The sequence below is a fragment of the Nerophis ophidion genome, linkage group LG08, assembly GCF_033978795.1.
Source record: "Nerophis ophidion isolate RoL-2023_Sa linkage group LG08, RoL_Noph_v1.0, whole genome shotgun sequence".
NCBI classification, from domain to species: Eukaryota; Metazoa; Chordata; class Actinopteri; order Syngnathiformes; family Syngnathidae; genus Nerophis; species Nerophis ophidion.
Genome location: NC_084618.1, coordinates 62716255 through 62732507, shown reverse-complemented (window position 1 = coordinate 62732507; position 16253 = coordinate 62716255). Strand labels below are relative to the sequence as shown.

The following is a 16253-nucleotide window of genomic DNA, read 5'->3' as shown; positions in this document are numbered from 1 at the left end:
AGCCCCCAGTCCCCAGCCCCTTTATGTTAGTAAACAAGGGCTTATAGAGGAGACAGGAGACAATCCAGAGTTTTACACAAAAAAACAAGACTACGCTGCATTTAGAGCAATGTTTCTTAACCTTGTTGGAGGTACCGAACCCCACCACTTTTATTATAAGCATTCACCGAACCCTTCTTTAGTGAAAAATAAAATATTTTTTTCAAATATAAGACAAGGTTATATGTTTTTTTTTACAGGTGCACAAAATAAACCGTGCATGAACATCACCTTGTTCAAAGAACAAAACCAACACAGTGCTTGAACTCACAACAAATTACACGCCTGTAAATCTGATGGAAAATTAGAGGAAACATTGTTTAGGGGTATCTATAGTAAGAGAAGTTTTTATTTACACGATGAGTCGGGTGTGGCGAAGGCTCTGCCGAACCCCTGAGGCCGACTCACCGAACCCTGAGGGTTCGATCGAACCCAGGTTAAGAACCACTGATTTAGAGCAATGCTTTTACCTCACTGGCCTGGCGAGAATTTGTCACATTTGGCTGCAAACAGCTTCTCTTAACAAGGACTATTTGCACAAACAAATGTTGTGTGCATGATCATCATAACCAAATATTGAATGAACCTTGCAATGCAATTCTGTACAGAGGCCCAATATGCCATAGGTCCGTGGTTCTCAAATGGGGGTACGCGTACCCCTGGGTGTACTTGAAGGTACGCCAAGGGGTACGTGAGATTTTGAAAAAATATTCTAAAAATAGCAACAATTCAAAAATCCTTTATAAAAATATTTATTGACTAATACTTCACCAAAATCTGAATGTAAGTTCATAAACTGTGGAAATAAATGCAACAATGCAATACTCAGTGTTGACAGCTAGATTTTTTGCGGACATGTTCCATAAATATTGATGTTAAAGATTTCCTTTTTTGTGAAGAAATGTTTAGAATTAAGTTCATGAATCCAGATGGATCTCTATTACAATCCCCAAAGAGGGCACTTTAAGTTGATTACTTCTATGTGTAGAAATCCATATTTATAATTGAATCACTTGTTTATTTTTCAACAAGTTTTTTGTTATTTTTATATCTTTTTTCCCCCAAATCCTTCAAGAAAGACCACTACAAATGAACAATATTTTGCACTGTTATATACTTTAATAAATCAGAAACTGATGACATAGTGCTGTATTTTACTTCTTTATGTCTTTTTTTTTTAACAAAAATGCTTTGCTCTGATTAGGGGGTACTTGAATTAAAAAAAAAATTCTCAGGGGGTACATCACTGAAAAAAGGTTGAGAACCACTGCCATAGGTGTAGAAATGGCATCATGTGTCACTTCAAAAGAGGGGGTTGGGGGATTCCTAGTGATGACTGGACTGCAGAGGAGGAAGGATGGAGGGATGGATTGAGGAAGATGAGATGGTGCTTTTTTTTTTTTTTTCCTCTCCCTGGCCTGCTACTTGGTGTTTGAGAAGGGGGGATTCTCTGCACTCGCCCCCTCCCCTCCATCCGTGCACACGCTGCCTTCAATTCTCTCACTCTTGTGGCCCGCCTTGCAGCATGTCACAGCTCGATGTAAATGCACAGTCGAGCAGTGGTGCAAAATGTCCATCCATCTATCCACCCATCCATCCATTTTGTCCTTGTTATGGTCATGGCGTGAGCTGGATGCTGGAGCCTAACCCAGCCGACACATGCACTTAACCTTACATCCGTTCTAATATCATACTGTTTACTTCGGCGGTGTGTATACATATTTATGTGTTTTTTAAACTACCAATTGAATGGACTTGATCATGTTTTGTCAGTAAAGGCGTTAAATCTATGAACCCTCCATCAAAAAAGGAAGCCCGCAGCGGACCGTACCAAGTGGACTCCTCAAAGAAGGGGGAGGCTTCGGGAAATTAAGCACACAAACAACGTATATGTTCACCCAAAGCAGGCGAAAAAATCAATTACATGTGAAATGTAAAGCGCGTGTTGTGTAGAATAGTGGATGGAACGTGGATGTTTAGCCAAGCGTACCCTCTTTAGGAGGAGACTTGGTATGTTCCAGGCTAGTCAGGTGATTTTTTTTCCCCCGTCGCCATTTTGTGCCGGGTATTTATCGCCGAGTCGTGACTCTATCGCACGTCCACTCAGATGCTAGTTTAGTTAGCCACAGCTTCCTTCGTGTCCTCGCATTCCCACTTTACGGGTTACCCCATTTAGTCGACGCTATTGACCTATTCGTAGTTTATATTTTTATACAAGTATTTATTAATCTTCGTGCGTGAGGAAGAATGTCGGCCGCAAGTCCCGAATACTCCCCGTTCTTCGCGGTGATGGGCGCCTCCGCTGCCATGGTGTTCAGCGGTAACTATCAGTCTCTATTCATCTTCCACTAATTAATGTTATCTTTTTTTTCTCTCAAAGATGGCGACGAGTCTATATTTGTGTTTCATCCGTCATTCGGCACGCTAACGGCGAGCTCTTCCCTCTAAGCTAGCTCGTAAATGTCACCTTGTTGCAAACGCCATTTTTTTTACTTTCTGTAGTTGACGTCGTTTTAAAACAAATAAACTGCATTTGGCTTATTTGGACGATGGTCCAAACGATGGTTTATTTGGTCGCGCTTGCATCGTCATTGTTAACCTGGTTATAGTCATTGTGTTAAAGGTGTCGGGTTAGCTCGATTACGTCACATGAATTAATGTGCTTTATGATGTATTTATCATTGTCTTTTTGCATTGATTGGATGTAGCTAGACAAGTAAACCAAAAAAAATTAAGGCCTTCAGGCTTCATTGCGGTTATTGCAACACGGCCTGTGATGTAATGAAGCTAACAAGCAGTTATGTGGTGTTATTTATTTATTTGACACAGTTTTTACGCATTGCCCCCCCCCCCCCCCCCCCGTTTACTTTTTAATGTAACCTGCCATTAAATTTAATTCCATATTTGGACGTAACCTTGTCTTTAGGAAACCATTTGTAAATCAATTTCAATGAGTGACTTCCTTATTGTTGAAAGGGATGACACTTGGTCACATGATCGTCACATGACATGCCTTCTGACTAGGAGTAACCATCTGACGTGTCTTGTGAAGTTTCCATTTTAATGCACATACTTTACATATTTGATAGGCTTGGGTAGATAGTAGGGCTGTGCGATACTGCCTTTTTTTAATACCGTGATATTTTTAGGCCATATCGGAATATACAGTATATATTACGATATTTTGCCTTAGCCTTGAATGAACACTTGATGCATATAATCACAGCAGTATGATGATTCTATGTGTCTACATTAAAACATTCTTGTTCATACTGCACTAATATATGCTACTTTTAAACTTTCATGCAGAGAAGGAAATCACAACCACCGTATTTCCTTGAATTGCCGCCGGGGCGCTGATTAATTTAAGACCCCTTCTCACTCCTGCGCTTACCAAAGGCATGCGGTAAAAGTAAGCATGCGCTAATTTTAAAACCTCTTCTCACTCCGGCACTTACCAAAGGTATGCAGTAAAAATTTGAGTGTGATGTAAGCTTAGACCTTAAATCCTACTGAATAGCTCTTAATCTTCTTCCCTTTATTCGATTTCAAATTACCGGTATTGAAATCAGCCTCCTCCATTTTGAAAATGATGACAGGGGAAGTGTCATGAGTTTGACCAGGCGGTAATACTAAGCATGCGCTAATTATATTGGGAAGCGAGTTTGACCCGGCAGTAATTCAAGGCCGGCGCATGCCCTGCGGCAATTAAAGGAAATGCGCTAAGTCAATTTACCAAAACTGTATTTATTAAAGTTATTAGCGGGTGACTTTTCAAATGATGCTACATATTAGCAGTAATGTTACTTCTGGTAGCAACGCTTGTGCCCCACACATGACAAATTTAAAGTTATCTGTTCGACATATTACTGCTTGAAGCCGAACCACCGCCAGACGATGGACCCCTCTCTGTTTTTCTTTGGAATTAATTCTTCTTTCATTTGTTACGAGATTCACACCTTCTTTCTCCGCGACAACCCGCTAGCATCACAGCTAACATTAGCCACGCCGCGACCTCTCCGCTGGGTGAGGGCGTATACCAATGACGTGACAGTAGGTGACGTATGAATGTGCGCCTGCTTGTCTGTGGGGAGACAGGAAAGAGCGAGGAGAGTGTTAATGCCTGCAGCTGCGTGAGAACGTCTACTCGAATATTACAATATATATATATATATATATATATATATATATATATATATATATATATATATATATATATATATATATATATATATATATATATATATATATATATATATATATCGCCCAGCCCTAGTAGATAGTACATTTTGCTGGGTGATGTATTGTCCGCCAAGTTAGGGCTGATATGGACAAAAGGGTATATCTCAATGTATTTTTACTTTGAGACTTTCATTCGTACATTGCGCAGTACGGTACATATTCCGTACAATTGACCACTAAATGGTAACACCCGAATAAGTTTTTCAACTTGTTTACGTCGGTTTCCACGTTAATCAATTCACTTAAACTCTATATTCGATATAAATCTCGATATACCGTATTTCCTTGAATTGCCGCAGGGCATATAGTATGCGCCTGCCTTGAATTACTGCCGGGTCAAACTCGCTTCGCAAAATATTTAGCGCATGCTTAGTATTACCGCCTGGTCAAACTTGTGATGTCATGAGTGACACTTCCCCTGTCATCATTTTCAAAATGGAAGAGGCTGATTTCAATACCGGTAATTTGAAATCGCTTAAAGGGAAGAAGATTAAGAGCTATTCAGTAGGATTTAAGGTCCAAGCTTACATGACACGCTAATTTTTACTGCATACCTTTGGTAAGTGCCGTTAAGTGAGAAGAGGTTTCAGAATAATTAGCGCATTCTTACTTTTACCGCATGCCTCTGGTAAGAGCAGGAGTGAGAAGAGGCTTTAAATTAATTAGAGCCCCGGCGGAAATTCAAGGAAATACGGTACTTTCCGGTAAAAATATTTATATAAAGATATTAATTTTTTATCGAAATTTTCTGAAATTGAAGTGAATGACAACTGTACTGTAAACCGTCAGTGGCACTTTTATTAACCCAGTTAGTCAAGATGGGTATTAACAGCACAGAAAAGAAACTGAGTAGCACGGAATTGCATAAGATAAATGAAATAAAAAAATATTTCTACTTAAACTAAATAACATAGCTGTGCAAATAATACAAAATGTATCAAACTCAGATAAAAAATACATTTGCAGACAGGCACTTTTTAATTCCAAGTCGACGGTGTAATGGACTGTAACACGCATGCGGTTCTGTGGTTCTACTAGACCCACGTCTGTGGTCAGTGCCAAGTAAGTGACTTGACTTAATTGTGCGACTATGATCTTGCTGTTTCTTTCAAAATGATTCAACTATTCAATGTTGAAATATAAAGAGTAAAAATAATTAACAAAATGTCCGCTACTGTCTTTTTGTTAAACACCAATGAAAATGAAATATAGCATTTAGACAGGCTATACTGTAGCAAAAGTCATCTCATCTGCCACAATCATGTGTGTTCCTGAATGTGTATTCCACCTCTTTCAGTTATGATTTGGGTTTACATGGTAAACAACTCAAATTAATGTATTACCCAGACGCATACATTTGTCCAAATGTGCTAAATAGCCGCATAGTGGGTTTCCTGGACGTCGTCTACATTGCTGAAAGAAAAACCTAAGGGAGAGAATCCATCTGCCATCTTCCACTAGTTTAAAAAAAATATATAAATCACTCTCTAAAATTCCCTCTTTTCTACAACTCTCTTGTCGTCATTTGGAATGTCTGTTGTGATTTCCTTTCCTGGTTCGATGGCACGCACTATGTTGCCTTTGAATGGCCTAATCTAAACCAATCATGACACATCATAGTAAACATGTCCTTATACGTGCGAGTACGTCTTGGAAGGAGGAAGGGCAGGTGTTTAGTATCCCATGGAGGCGAGCGGGGGGGAAACAAGGTTGGTCATTTTAAAGTGAAATAAATTATATCGATATTTTAAAGTGAAATAAATTATATCGACATTAGGATATGTTCTTAATTCATATCTTGTTTAAAAATATATCGATATATTTTGCAAACTCAATGTATCGCCCAGCCCAACGCCAAATTATTGCAACATTGTCAGTGTCATTTTGAGATCAAATAAAGCACAAATGTAATCATAGTATATAATTATTATCCCGCTATGTATTTCGATGCAATAAACATTGATTTTGAATTAGTATTTTTACCATTGTTTGGCCCTGCGATGAGGTGGCGACTTCCCCAGGGTGTACCCCGCCTTCCGCCTGATTGTAGCTGAGATACGCACCAGCGACCCCATAGGGAATAAGTTGTAGAAAAATGGATGGATGGATTTTTACCATTGTAATTGAGATGCCAACTTTTATTATCTTAAATAAGTAAACAAACAGTACAAATAAATTTGACTCTCAATCTTTTAGCAACAAATGGACTTCAATAAATAGTGGACATCTTGAAGTGATGTTTTTCCGCCATTTGGGAAAACGGAGGGGAGTTGTTTTTGTTTTTATAATTTTCCAACAAACTGTGCTCATCTTGCTCACTTTAAAGCCAAAATATTCCCACATTTGGCTTTGCCATCAACTTTCTTTCCCTCTTAATTTTAATTACCTTGCGGTGCTTCTCACTTTTACGTGCGTGTGTGTGTTGCTAACCTACCTCCTCCCTCAGAGACAAAGATTGCGAATGGCTGACAAGACGATTCACTCCATTTAATTCTGCTTTTTAATAAACGCGGTCAGGTGCTGAGAGCAACGAGTGAACCCTCTTAATATGAAGCAAACAAATGCACACAAAAATGCCCATTTATCAATGATAGCAAAGTTTTCAAGTTTATTGACATTGATGTGTAACACTTAATAATGCTTGTTTTATATTTGTTTTTATTACACTTAGATTTATTATAAGGTTGTGTTGTGTTTATTCTCACTTTGGTGTCATGACTTTTAGAACAGCTGGGAATAGTTTCAGTCCCTAAATCTCAAATTTTCTTTGGAACAAAACAATCTTTTGATGTCAAGCTAATCTCACAATACAACCACAGCTAATGTAATAGATACTTTCTGTGTTGTGGTAGATGCCCATTCAATAAAGTTCAGTGTTTTATTTTCCTATATTTAAACAGCGTTACTGTTCAAACCATGTGTAATGTTACAGTGGCCAAAAAATTCAATATACTCGTTGAAGAAAACCTCTGCCTAGTTTTTAATGAATTTTTAAGCCTTCTACACTACTGTATTATAATGTTGGTCATTATGGTGGTTCTTGGAGAGCCAAGTGTTTTCTGAGGGGGTATTTTGTGAAAAATTTTAAGAACCACTGATTTAGTCAATGGCACACACACACAGACACAGAGAGAGAGAGAGACATATCTGCTTAACTCCTAACTCGTTGAGGCTGAATCAACAGCGCCTCTGCTGGTTGCAGCCGAAACCTGCACTCCATTTCTTTTCACTGGTTTCATGATGCGGTCAAATACCCACAATCAACAGTCTTGGCGATCAGTTATTTAGCTATTTGACAATTCCATCAAAGATGTGCAGCATCAATATTTTATTTTTTTAAAACAAAATATGCATGTGGCAGCAGATTGAAATCGCGTCAGACGCAAGCATTCAGTGTGACTCAAATGTTGCAGCCTAATCGCTGCACAGTCGGCAGCACACCGTTAAAAGCACAATGATTTTTTTTTTACTACCGATTCTTACATTTGGACCAGTGTTTCCCTGTTTTCAACCGCCTCTGCACTACCGACCAATCTACAGCCGGCCGCCTGTGTAGCTCCAGGCTTCACCCGTGCCGTGACGTCACAGGGGCTTCCCACATAGCAAATCATTGCCACGGAGTAAAAAATGTAAAAGCTCTTAGCCTGATCTGAAGGGATTAGGATTAAAAATCCAGAGGTTGTAGTTGCACACCACTGCAGGAGCTGCCAGACGTGACACATTTCATAGACCGCGAACAAATGTTTTGTTTAAGGACTAAGCGTTGTCTCTTGTCATGCACACACATACTTAGAAGTAATGAGTGGCAGGGATTTTCGAGGTAATTTATCACTTTGCAGGATTATAATGAATGTATCGACTATTCTTCTGGTTCAAGGTTATGATCGTGGTACCTCTGTTTAAAAAAAGGGTACCTCCGGGAACTGTTTGGCAATATTCCTATTATTGGCCAGTCATACTCATTTCTAAATGGACAGCCTTTTACCGACGACATCAATTTAATCATACATTTTATAGGTTGGCAGCCTTAATGTGCGTCATTTGTTGGAAAGCTTCATTGCTAATCTTAGCATCGACTCTGCTACACGTCCAAGATTGCTCTCAGCACGATGTCCCAATAAACGAGTTAACCGGCAACAGCAAGCCTGGGGCTGCTTCCCTAAGACGTCTCTGGGGGCCTTTCAGATAAAATTAAGAGGAAACCGCCTACCACCTTCTTTTGTACACTTGCCAAGCAAATGATGCAGCCTGCGTTAGTAAATATAAACATGTTTGCTTCCTTTCTTGCATTAAAAAGATGATTTTGGTTTTGTTGTAGCGCTGCTCTGACACTGTGGCACCATTTCATGACAAAATTGTGTCGCTTATCCATGCATGTGTATTTTTGTGGCACTTTGCTAGTTCATCTTTGTCAAGTCGATTCTTCACATCATATAGTACACTGTAGTCCGTTAAGTTTTGACAGTAAACTCGATGGAGGAAACGAGACGTAGACTGATGCGGTGAAAAATGTCCAAGATGTCTTCATGACAAACATTTTGAGGGGAATTGAAACTGTTTGTTTCTCATTGCTGTTTTTCTGCCTCTCTCTCTGGCAGCCTTGGGAGCAGCGTACGGCACGGCCAAGAGCGGCACAGGCATCGCCGCCATGTCCGTGATGAGGCCAGAGCTCATCATGAAGTCCATCATCCCAGTGGTCATGGCGGGTATCATCGCCATCTATGGCCTCGTTGTAGCAGTGCTGATTGCGAACAACATTAACGAGCAGGTCACACTCTACAAGTGAGTACTCCTGTCACACAAAACACACATCGTACACTGGATACTATTGAAAATGCTCAACACCTTAATTCAATTCACCACCTAGAAAGACCATAGGAGTCGCCAGCTGCTTTGTGTTTTTGATAACACCACAAGATGGTGCTATTATTACTGGTCAGCATTCAGCTCCTTTCTGTGCGCATTAAGATATTGGTTGCACATTTGGGTTACCCTTGTATTGTTACAGGGGAACTCAATTTTTTTTTAAATTTTGCCTATCATTCACAATCCTTATGCAAGACAAGAACACATGTTTAAGATTAAAAAAAAAAATCAACGTTAAAAAAAAACGTTTTAACAAACAATGGAGGTAATATTTGCTCTATTCCACCTATAGGGCACTCTACACACGTGTTCTTGTCTTACATAGGGGGTTGTGAATGTTAATCAAAATTCCAAAAGAAGCCCTTTTAAAAGTGCAGTTCCCCTTTAAAACCAGTAAATGTGTTCATTTTTGTATAAAAAGCATACATGAGGTAAATGTGTAATTTTATGTCTGGTCTGTAAATAATGGAATAAAAAAGCTCACCAATAGCTTTGCACAAGGTTTCTTATCATTTACAGTCCCTATGTAAGACAAGAATACACATGTGTGTCTTTTTTTTATGCATTCTGATTATAAGGTGGCTAACAATGAAGCTAATGGGAGTCATCGATTGTGCTCATAAAACTGTCCTAAAACATCTAAAAACTGCCAACAATACGCCATTTACATGTCGTGACCTAAACATTAACCAAGTATTGGCTATATTGTTATTATAAGCGATAACGTTAAGGAACTATTTATAGCGCTACCGTGATCATAGAGGGGTAATAAGCTTATGCTGCAATATTGACATATTGAGACAATTAGCTAATGCATTGCCTTTCACTTTTATACTACAAAGTTGTTGCTATAAACCAAGAATTTGTTCAACTTCGACATTAAACTTAGACCTAAAGATGGTGAGAGACGAAAAGACGCCTGTTTGCGCCCACCTTTTTTTGTATACATGTGAGGAATATGATAACTTATTTTATCTAAACGTAAAGGAATTGAACATTGCATCAGTCGACATCCCAGTCAGAGCACACGTTGTTCAGTAAGTGCTTGTTTTATTATGTTTGAAGTTTTTATTTCTTGTTTAGCACTTGGCAATACTGCTACTTGCTGCCGTTTTCTCACATGAAATCTGTCATGAGCAGAAGTGTTGTTTAAGGAAAAAGCAAACGTTGTGATGCATCCGTGAAATGAATGCACCGCTGTATGCTTTAAATGAGCAAAATATATAAATATTACATATTAGGATTGCATTTGTTTTTCTTCTTCGCGGCCTAATTCACACTATGGTCAAGCAGGTTGAGCGTAGCATCAAACAAGTCAGAGTGTAGAGTTTAATCAGAAAATGCTGCATTGCTGTTCTGTTCTTGGGTGTTCCAGTCGTTCAAATAGAGAGTTTGGAAATAACCTTTACAGAGTCCCGAAAGAAGTGGGTCATAACGGTAAAAAAGTCAGGAAAGAACGAAAGTGTGTCGAAGGAAATGGCTCTTAAAAATATCACTTTCATCATCTTGTGGAATACAATCGGACCATGGTCGCGTCTACAGCGATCACTTTGTATTTGTGTAGTTATAATTATGTTTTTACTTGTAATTGTATTGAGTTTGTGGACTCCAGGAAGACTAGTGAGTTGTTGTGGCAACCAGCTAATGGGGATCCTTAATAAAAATAAAAATCACTTTGTAAAATATTTGTTTGAGAAACTTTCTGTGATGCAATCAAGTTTCTTCTCTACTATATTAGTGTTTGATAGTAGAATTAAACATAAGTGACAACAGATTGCATTAGTTTGTTATTTTGTGGTTGCTATGCCTAAATATAACTAGATAGACCTGATTGTGCAAATCAACTAACGTCATGTTAAGTCTTAATAATAAATATTGTGATTGTTGGTCCAATACCCCGTATTTTTGTTGTCGATTTTCATAACAGAAACTTAAAGCTTAAAGCTTACTTGCTGTCGTGCAGGAAAAACAAGTGCTTTATTCGACACAGATGACCACATTATAGCGTCCTTGGTGATATTTGCTAGCATCAAAAAAATATCCTTATTAGTTTTGATAAAGTAGGTTAATAAATCTACCGTGGGCTCATTCATATACTGAATCTTGATATCGCTGGCAAACATTCCTGAACTACAGGGACTATTATAGCTAAATAATGAGACAAAATATGAACTTCAAACCATTAAAAAAAAACTGCAGACATGAATTGTAGATGAGACTTATATTTGTAGTAGGAATTCAACTGCAAACAAACGAATCATTTTTCTCATTAGCGTCACGATCAGAGCAGCTCAGCCAGCAATCGTTATGCCAAATGTTACTTATAAATACACCTTTGTCTTTCATGGATTAATGCTTAATTTGTGGACCTCCAGTTGTGAAACATGATGTGCCTCCAATCTTCTCTTTTGTAAATACCACACGTGTCAATTGAAGTGAGGTAGCAGTAACCTCTTGGTGATGATAAATGATTTTAAATCTGTAAAAAATGTTTTTCATAAGAGTGTAAAAATTCACTCCATCCCATTTTAGATATTTTTTCATGACCACTTTTATATCTGCCTCTAAACCAGGGGTCTCAAACACGCGGCCCAATTGCGGCCCACGAGATGTAATTTTGCGGCCCGCACTTAGATATGACAATTCAACGTTGGTGCGGCACGCGAGTTTAATATGAACGGCGTTTGACAGTGTCATGCCTGCCAACGTTCCCAATTTTCCCGGGAGTCCCCTGAATTTCAGGGCATCCGTTCTCTCAATTCCCTGCCGATTTTTACCCAATCCACATTAGTCAGGGGATGCCATAATGGCACTGCTTTTAGCGCCCTCTTCATCCTGTACAGACAGCATGCAAGCGCAGTTATATGTTGCTTCTGGCCGTACAGAACGCGCGTGTGCAACGGCAAGACATATTTGATCAACAGTTACACAAGTCACACTGAGGGTGGCCCTAAAAAACACTTTAACACTGTTACAAATATGTGCCAGACTGTGAACCCACACCAAACAAGAATGACAAACACATTTCAGGAAAACATCCGCACCGTAATACTACATAAACACGAGAACAAATACCCAAATACCCCACCCTCCCTACTTGTGTCGGTTGAGGTTGTGTATATTGTAGTCTGGGAGAGTTAGGGCTGCAAGGTGTTCTGGGTATTTGTTCTCTTGTGTTTAAGTTGTGTTAGGGTGCAAATGTTCTCCCAAAATGTTTGTTATTCTTGTTTGGTGTGGGTTCAAAGTGTGGCGCATATTTGTAACAGTGTTAAAGTTGTTTATACGGCCACCCTCAGTGTAACCTGTATGGCTGTTGAACAAGTACGTCTTGCAGCAGCTAGCATTGTTCTGCACAATTCTCACACAGCATAATACACAGTTGCCGCTTTGGTTGTGTGATGTAGAAGGAGCGTGATGACATGCTGTAGAGCAGTAGCTTTCTTACTGTGGGTACGTCAAGGTATGCCAAGGGACCATTATGTATAATTAAAAATATTCTGAAAATTAGCAGCGATACATAAATACTTATTAAATATTTTTATTGGATAATACTTCTACAAAATATGCATGTAAGTTCATAAACTGTGAAAATAAATGGAACAATGCAATTTTCAGTGTTGACAGCTGGATTTTTTGTGGACATGTTCCATAAATATTGATGTTAAAGATTTATTTTTTTGTGAAGAAATGTTTAGAATTAAGTTCATGAATCCAGATGGATCTCTATTACAATCCCCAAAGAGGGCACTTTAAGTTGATGATTACTTCTATGTATAGAAATCTTTATTTATAATTGAATTACTTGTTTATTTTTCAACAAGGTTTTTGTTATATTTATATATTTTTTTCCAAATAATTAAAGAAAGACCACTATAAATGAGCAATATTTTGCAGTGTTATACAATTTAATAAATCAGAAAGTGATGACATAGTGCTGTATTTTACTTCATCTCTTTTTTTCAACCAAAAATGCTTTGCTCTGATTAGGGGGTACATGAATTAAAAAAATGTTCACAGGGGGTACGTCACTGAAAAAAGGTTGAGAACCACTGTTGTAGAGGACGTTAAAGGCAGTGCAGTCACGGCAGCCCTTAATAATGTCAGCCGGGTGAAAATTTGGACAAATTCGGGAAAATGTTTGCACCGGTAGATTGTCGGGAGGTGCATTGAAATTCAGGAGTCTCCCGGAAAAATCGTGATGGTTGGGAAGTATGTTGCTAGGGCGGGAAAGCCATTCATAGAAGGTGAATTTATTAAAAAGTGCATGTTAGATTTTTTAAGAAATCTTTTCTCGCGGCCCAGCCTCACGCAGTTTCTGCATCCAGTGGCCCCCAGGTAAATTGAGTTTGAGACCCCCGCTCTAAACCTTTCAAAATATGCCCAAATTTGCGCTGATTCAGATAAATAAACAGTAGCCTAATGGAGCTTTGACCATTGCCTAAAACCTGGAATTGCCTTTTCAACCCACCTATAAAAAACATTGATGGAGGGTTTTAGAGCGCTCTATAAGTAGAATTTAGCAAATCCCATTACCTCCATTGATAGCTGACTCTTGCTAGCATTTATCTAGAATACATAAACAAAAACACGTGCCCTTGTCTCACATAAAGATTGTGGATGATAGACAAAATTTAAAAAAAAAACTGTTATAACAGTGCAAGTGTAACACACCTTTGAGTAGTGCTGCCAATATTTGAATCAACTCCTCAACCATAGTAATAATGCTGACGACCAGTTTGCTCCTAACTGCTATTACAACATTGCTTCTGTTGCTCCAAGATAACTTTCTCATGCACTCTAAACAATTTTTGCCCATCAATGTTTAGATTTATTTTTTTTACAATTTTTGTAGCACATCAACAAAAAAACAAGACAAAATAAACACAAACACAAGAAAACTTCTCATTTAACAAATAGTTCTAGTTAAAACATTTTTTTGATTTGACCCAGGATAAACCAAAGAAAATGAGGAGAAAAAATCAGACGCCTAAGCAATATGTTCTTTAAAATATATGTTATTCTTGCCGAAGGTAGCACTAACTTTTGATACATCCATTGCCTAATTATAGGTTTGTGGCCAGACTTTTGCTATCAATGCAAAACATTTTTTGCAGTCACTATACCAAGTTATGTTTGTTATTTTTTTGCTATATTTATGCTTATCTGGATATAATCCCAACAGAAAAAAAATTTTGATCCAGTGTGATTTTATTTAGCTTTTTTTTTTAAAGAAGTATCTCCTTCAATTACATACTGTATCTCTTCCCAACATGTTTTAATCACCCTACATGACTTGAAATAATGTTCCTCCAGCTTCTGTATATTAAAAACGGGTATAAGGCATATGTTGTCATATATATGTTGTCACATAAATTCTGATTAGCCATTTGTATTGGAATCATTTTAGTTAGAGCATGGTAAACCATTATTAATGTTGAGAATAGAAGCAATGATTTTCCAACTTTAGGAAATAACAGCATCAGTCCAATTATCGCCGGCTTCCAATAAACCCCTCGTCCTCTTAGCTCAGGTAATGAATGCCCCGGCTATAAGAAGAGCATTTACAGTAAATAACTTACCAGCAGAATGACATACTGCATATGTTATGAATCGAATTTTGGATGAATGTTTATACATATTTCAAATGTTTCAGAACGCTCTATATTGTATTAGGAATTTGTTAGTTTTGTGGCAGTCATTCCGTTTAACCCCACAACCCGTCCCCTCAATATTACTGTTACTGCTAAATCTCAAAATGGCTGATTTGACCTCCTGCATATCTTGTTTCTCTTCAAGGAGCTTCCTCCACTTGGGAGCCGGGTTGAGCGTGGGCCTCAGCGGGCTGGCGGCTGGCTTTGCCATCGGCATAGTGGGTGATGCGGGCGTCAGGGGCACGGCTCAGCAGCCGCGGCTTTTTGTGGGCATGATCCTCATCTTGATTTTCGCTGAAGTCTTGGGTCTCTACGGGCTCATCGTCGCCCTCATTCTGTCCACGAAATAATTCCAGCCCCAACATCTCCACTACAAGATCTGTTCTTGACGTGTCGCTGTCGGGGAATAAAAAGTGTAAATTGTGTGTCTGTGTGTGTGTGTGTGGGGGGGGGAGAAAAAATTGTAAAATGTCTGCAACACTAGTTGGAAGAAGAGAAGATGTTGGGAGGGACTAAATGAAAATGTCCCCTGATAGGGTCTCAATATGTACAAATTTGATAGTTAACTTGTAAATGCGCAATGTAGTGATTTGTCTGTTCTGTGTGTGTGTGTGCGCGCAAGTTTGTTTCAAAATAGTTGTATGATAAAGATTCCTTTCCCCCCACACCACTTATTTGGGGCCTCGAGGCTGACTGCGGCAGCTCTGTCTTATAGAGCTGACCAAAGGGCCGTGCAGCTATTCTCCTCCAAACTGGGAGTTGCATAAATCTTGAGGATCTATTTGTACAAATGTATGGACCTTTTTTTTTTTTTTCCGCCACTGATTTTATTTATAAAAAAATGTCCATTAAATTGTTGAAATGCATTAAGTCTTTAACTTCCCAGGATATATATATATATATATATATATATATATATATATATATATATATATATATATATATATAACTAGATAGATTTTCTGCACTGTGGGTTACTTGTGCTAAGTGGTTGGAATTATTCTGGATGTAATTGCTTCAAATCATTACAAATGCCTTTTAGTGTGTCACTGTCTGGGTGGCAGGTGTGTGTAGCTGTATTCAAAATCATGATGCAAACATTCTCCAAACTTGTGTGTGTTGCTGTAGTACTGCTGTTTGCATTAAAGGGGTATGTGCCCAGTCTCACAAGCGTATTTTCCAAACATTGCATCTCCCCTTCAGTGCTCTCTCCTGACTCCATCTTCTATTCCTTACATTCCAGCTGTCTTGCATGGATTTGAGTGTTTCCTTACTATTATTGGATGTAAAGCTGAAGGGTTAAATGAAATGTTTTCCAGTTTACTCTCCCCCATAAAACAGTTTGGATCATTTGGAGCTGTTCAATTGTCATTACAATCCTGTACTGCCCACTGCTATTATCCTCATGTGTCCACAAGCAAATTAAAGAATCCAACTTAGATTTGCGTGGCTTCC

At 38.5% G+C, this 16253-nt stretch overlaps 1 protein-coding gene across 1 annotated transcript; it reads left to right on the top strand.

The window, feature by feature from the left end:
- The first annotated feature begins 2082 nt into the window (after nucleotides 1-2082).
- On the top strand, nucleotides 2083-16237 carry atp6v0cb (ATPase H+ transporting V0 subunit cb). Its single transcript, XM_061909316.1, has 3 exons — nucleotides 2083-2359; nucleotides 8880-9063; nucleotides 14944-16237. The coding sequence occupies exons 1-3, from the start codon at nucleotides 2287-2289 to the stop codon at nucleotides 15146-15148; spliced, it is 462 nt and encodes a 153-aa protein (XP_061765300.1). The 5' UTR covers nucleotides 2083-2286; the 3' UTR covers nucleotides 15149-16237.
- Nucleotides 16238-16253: the final 16 nt, after the last annotated feature.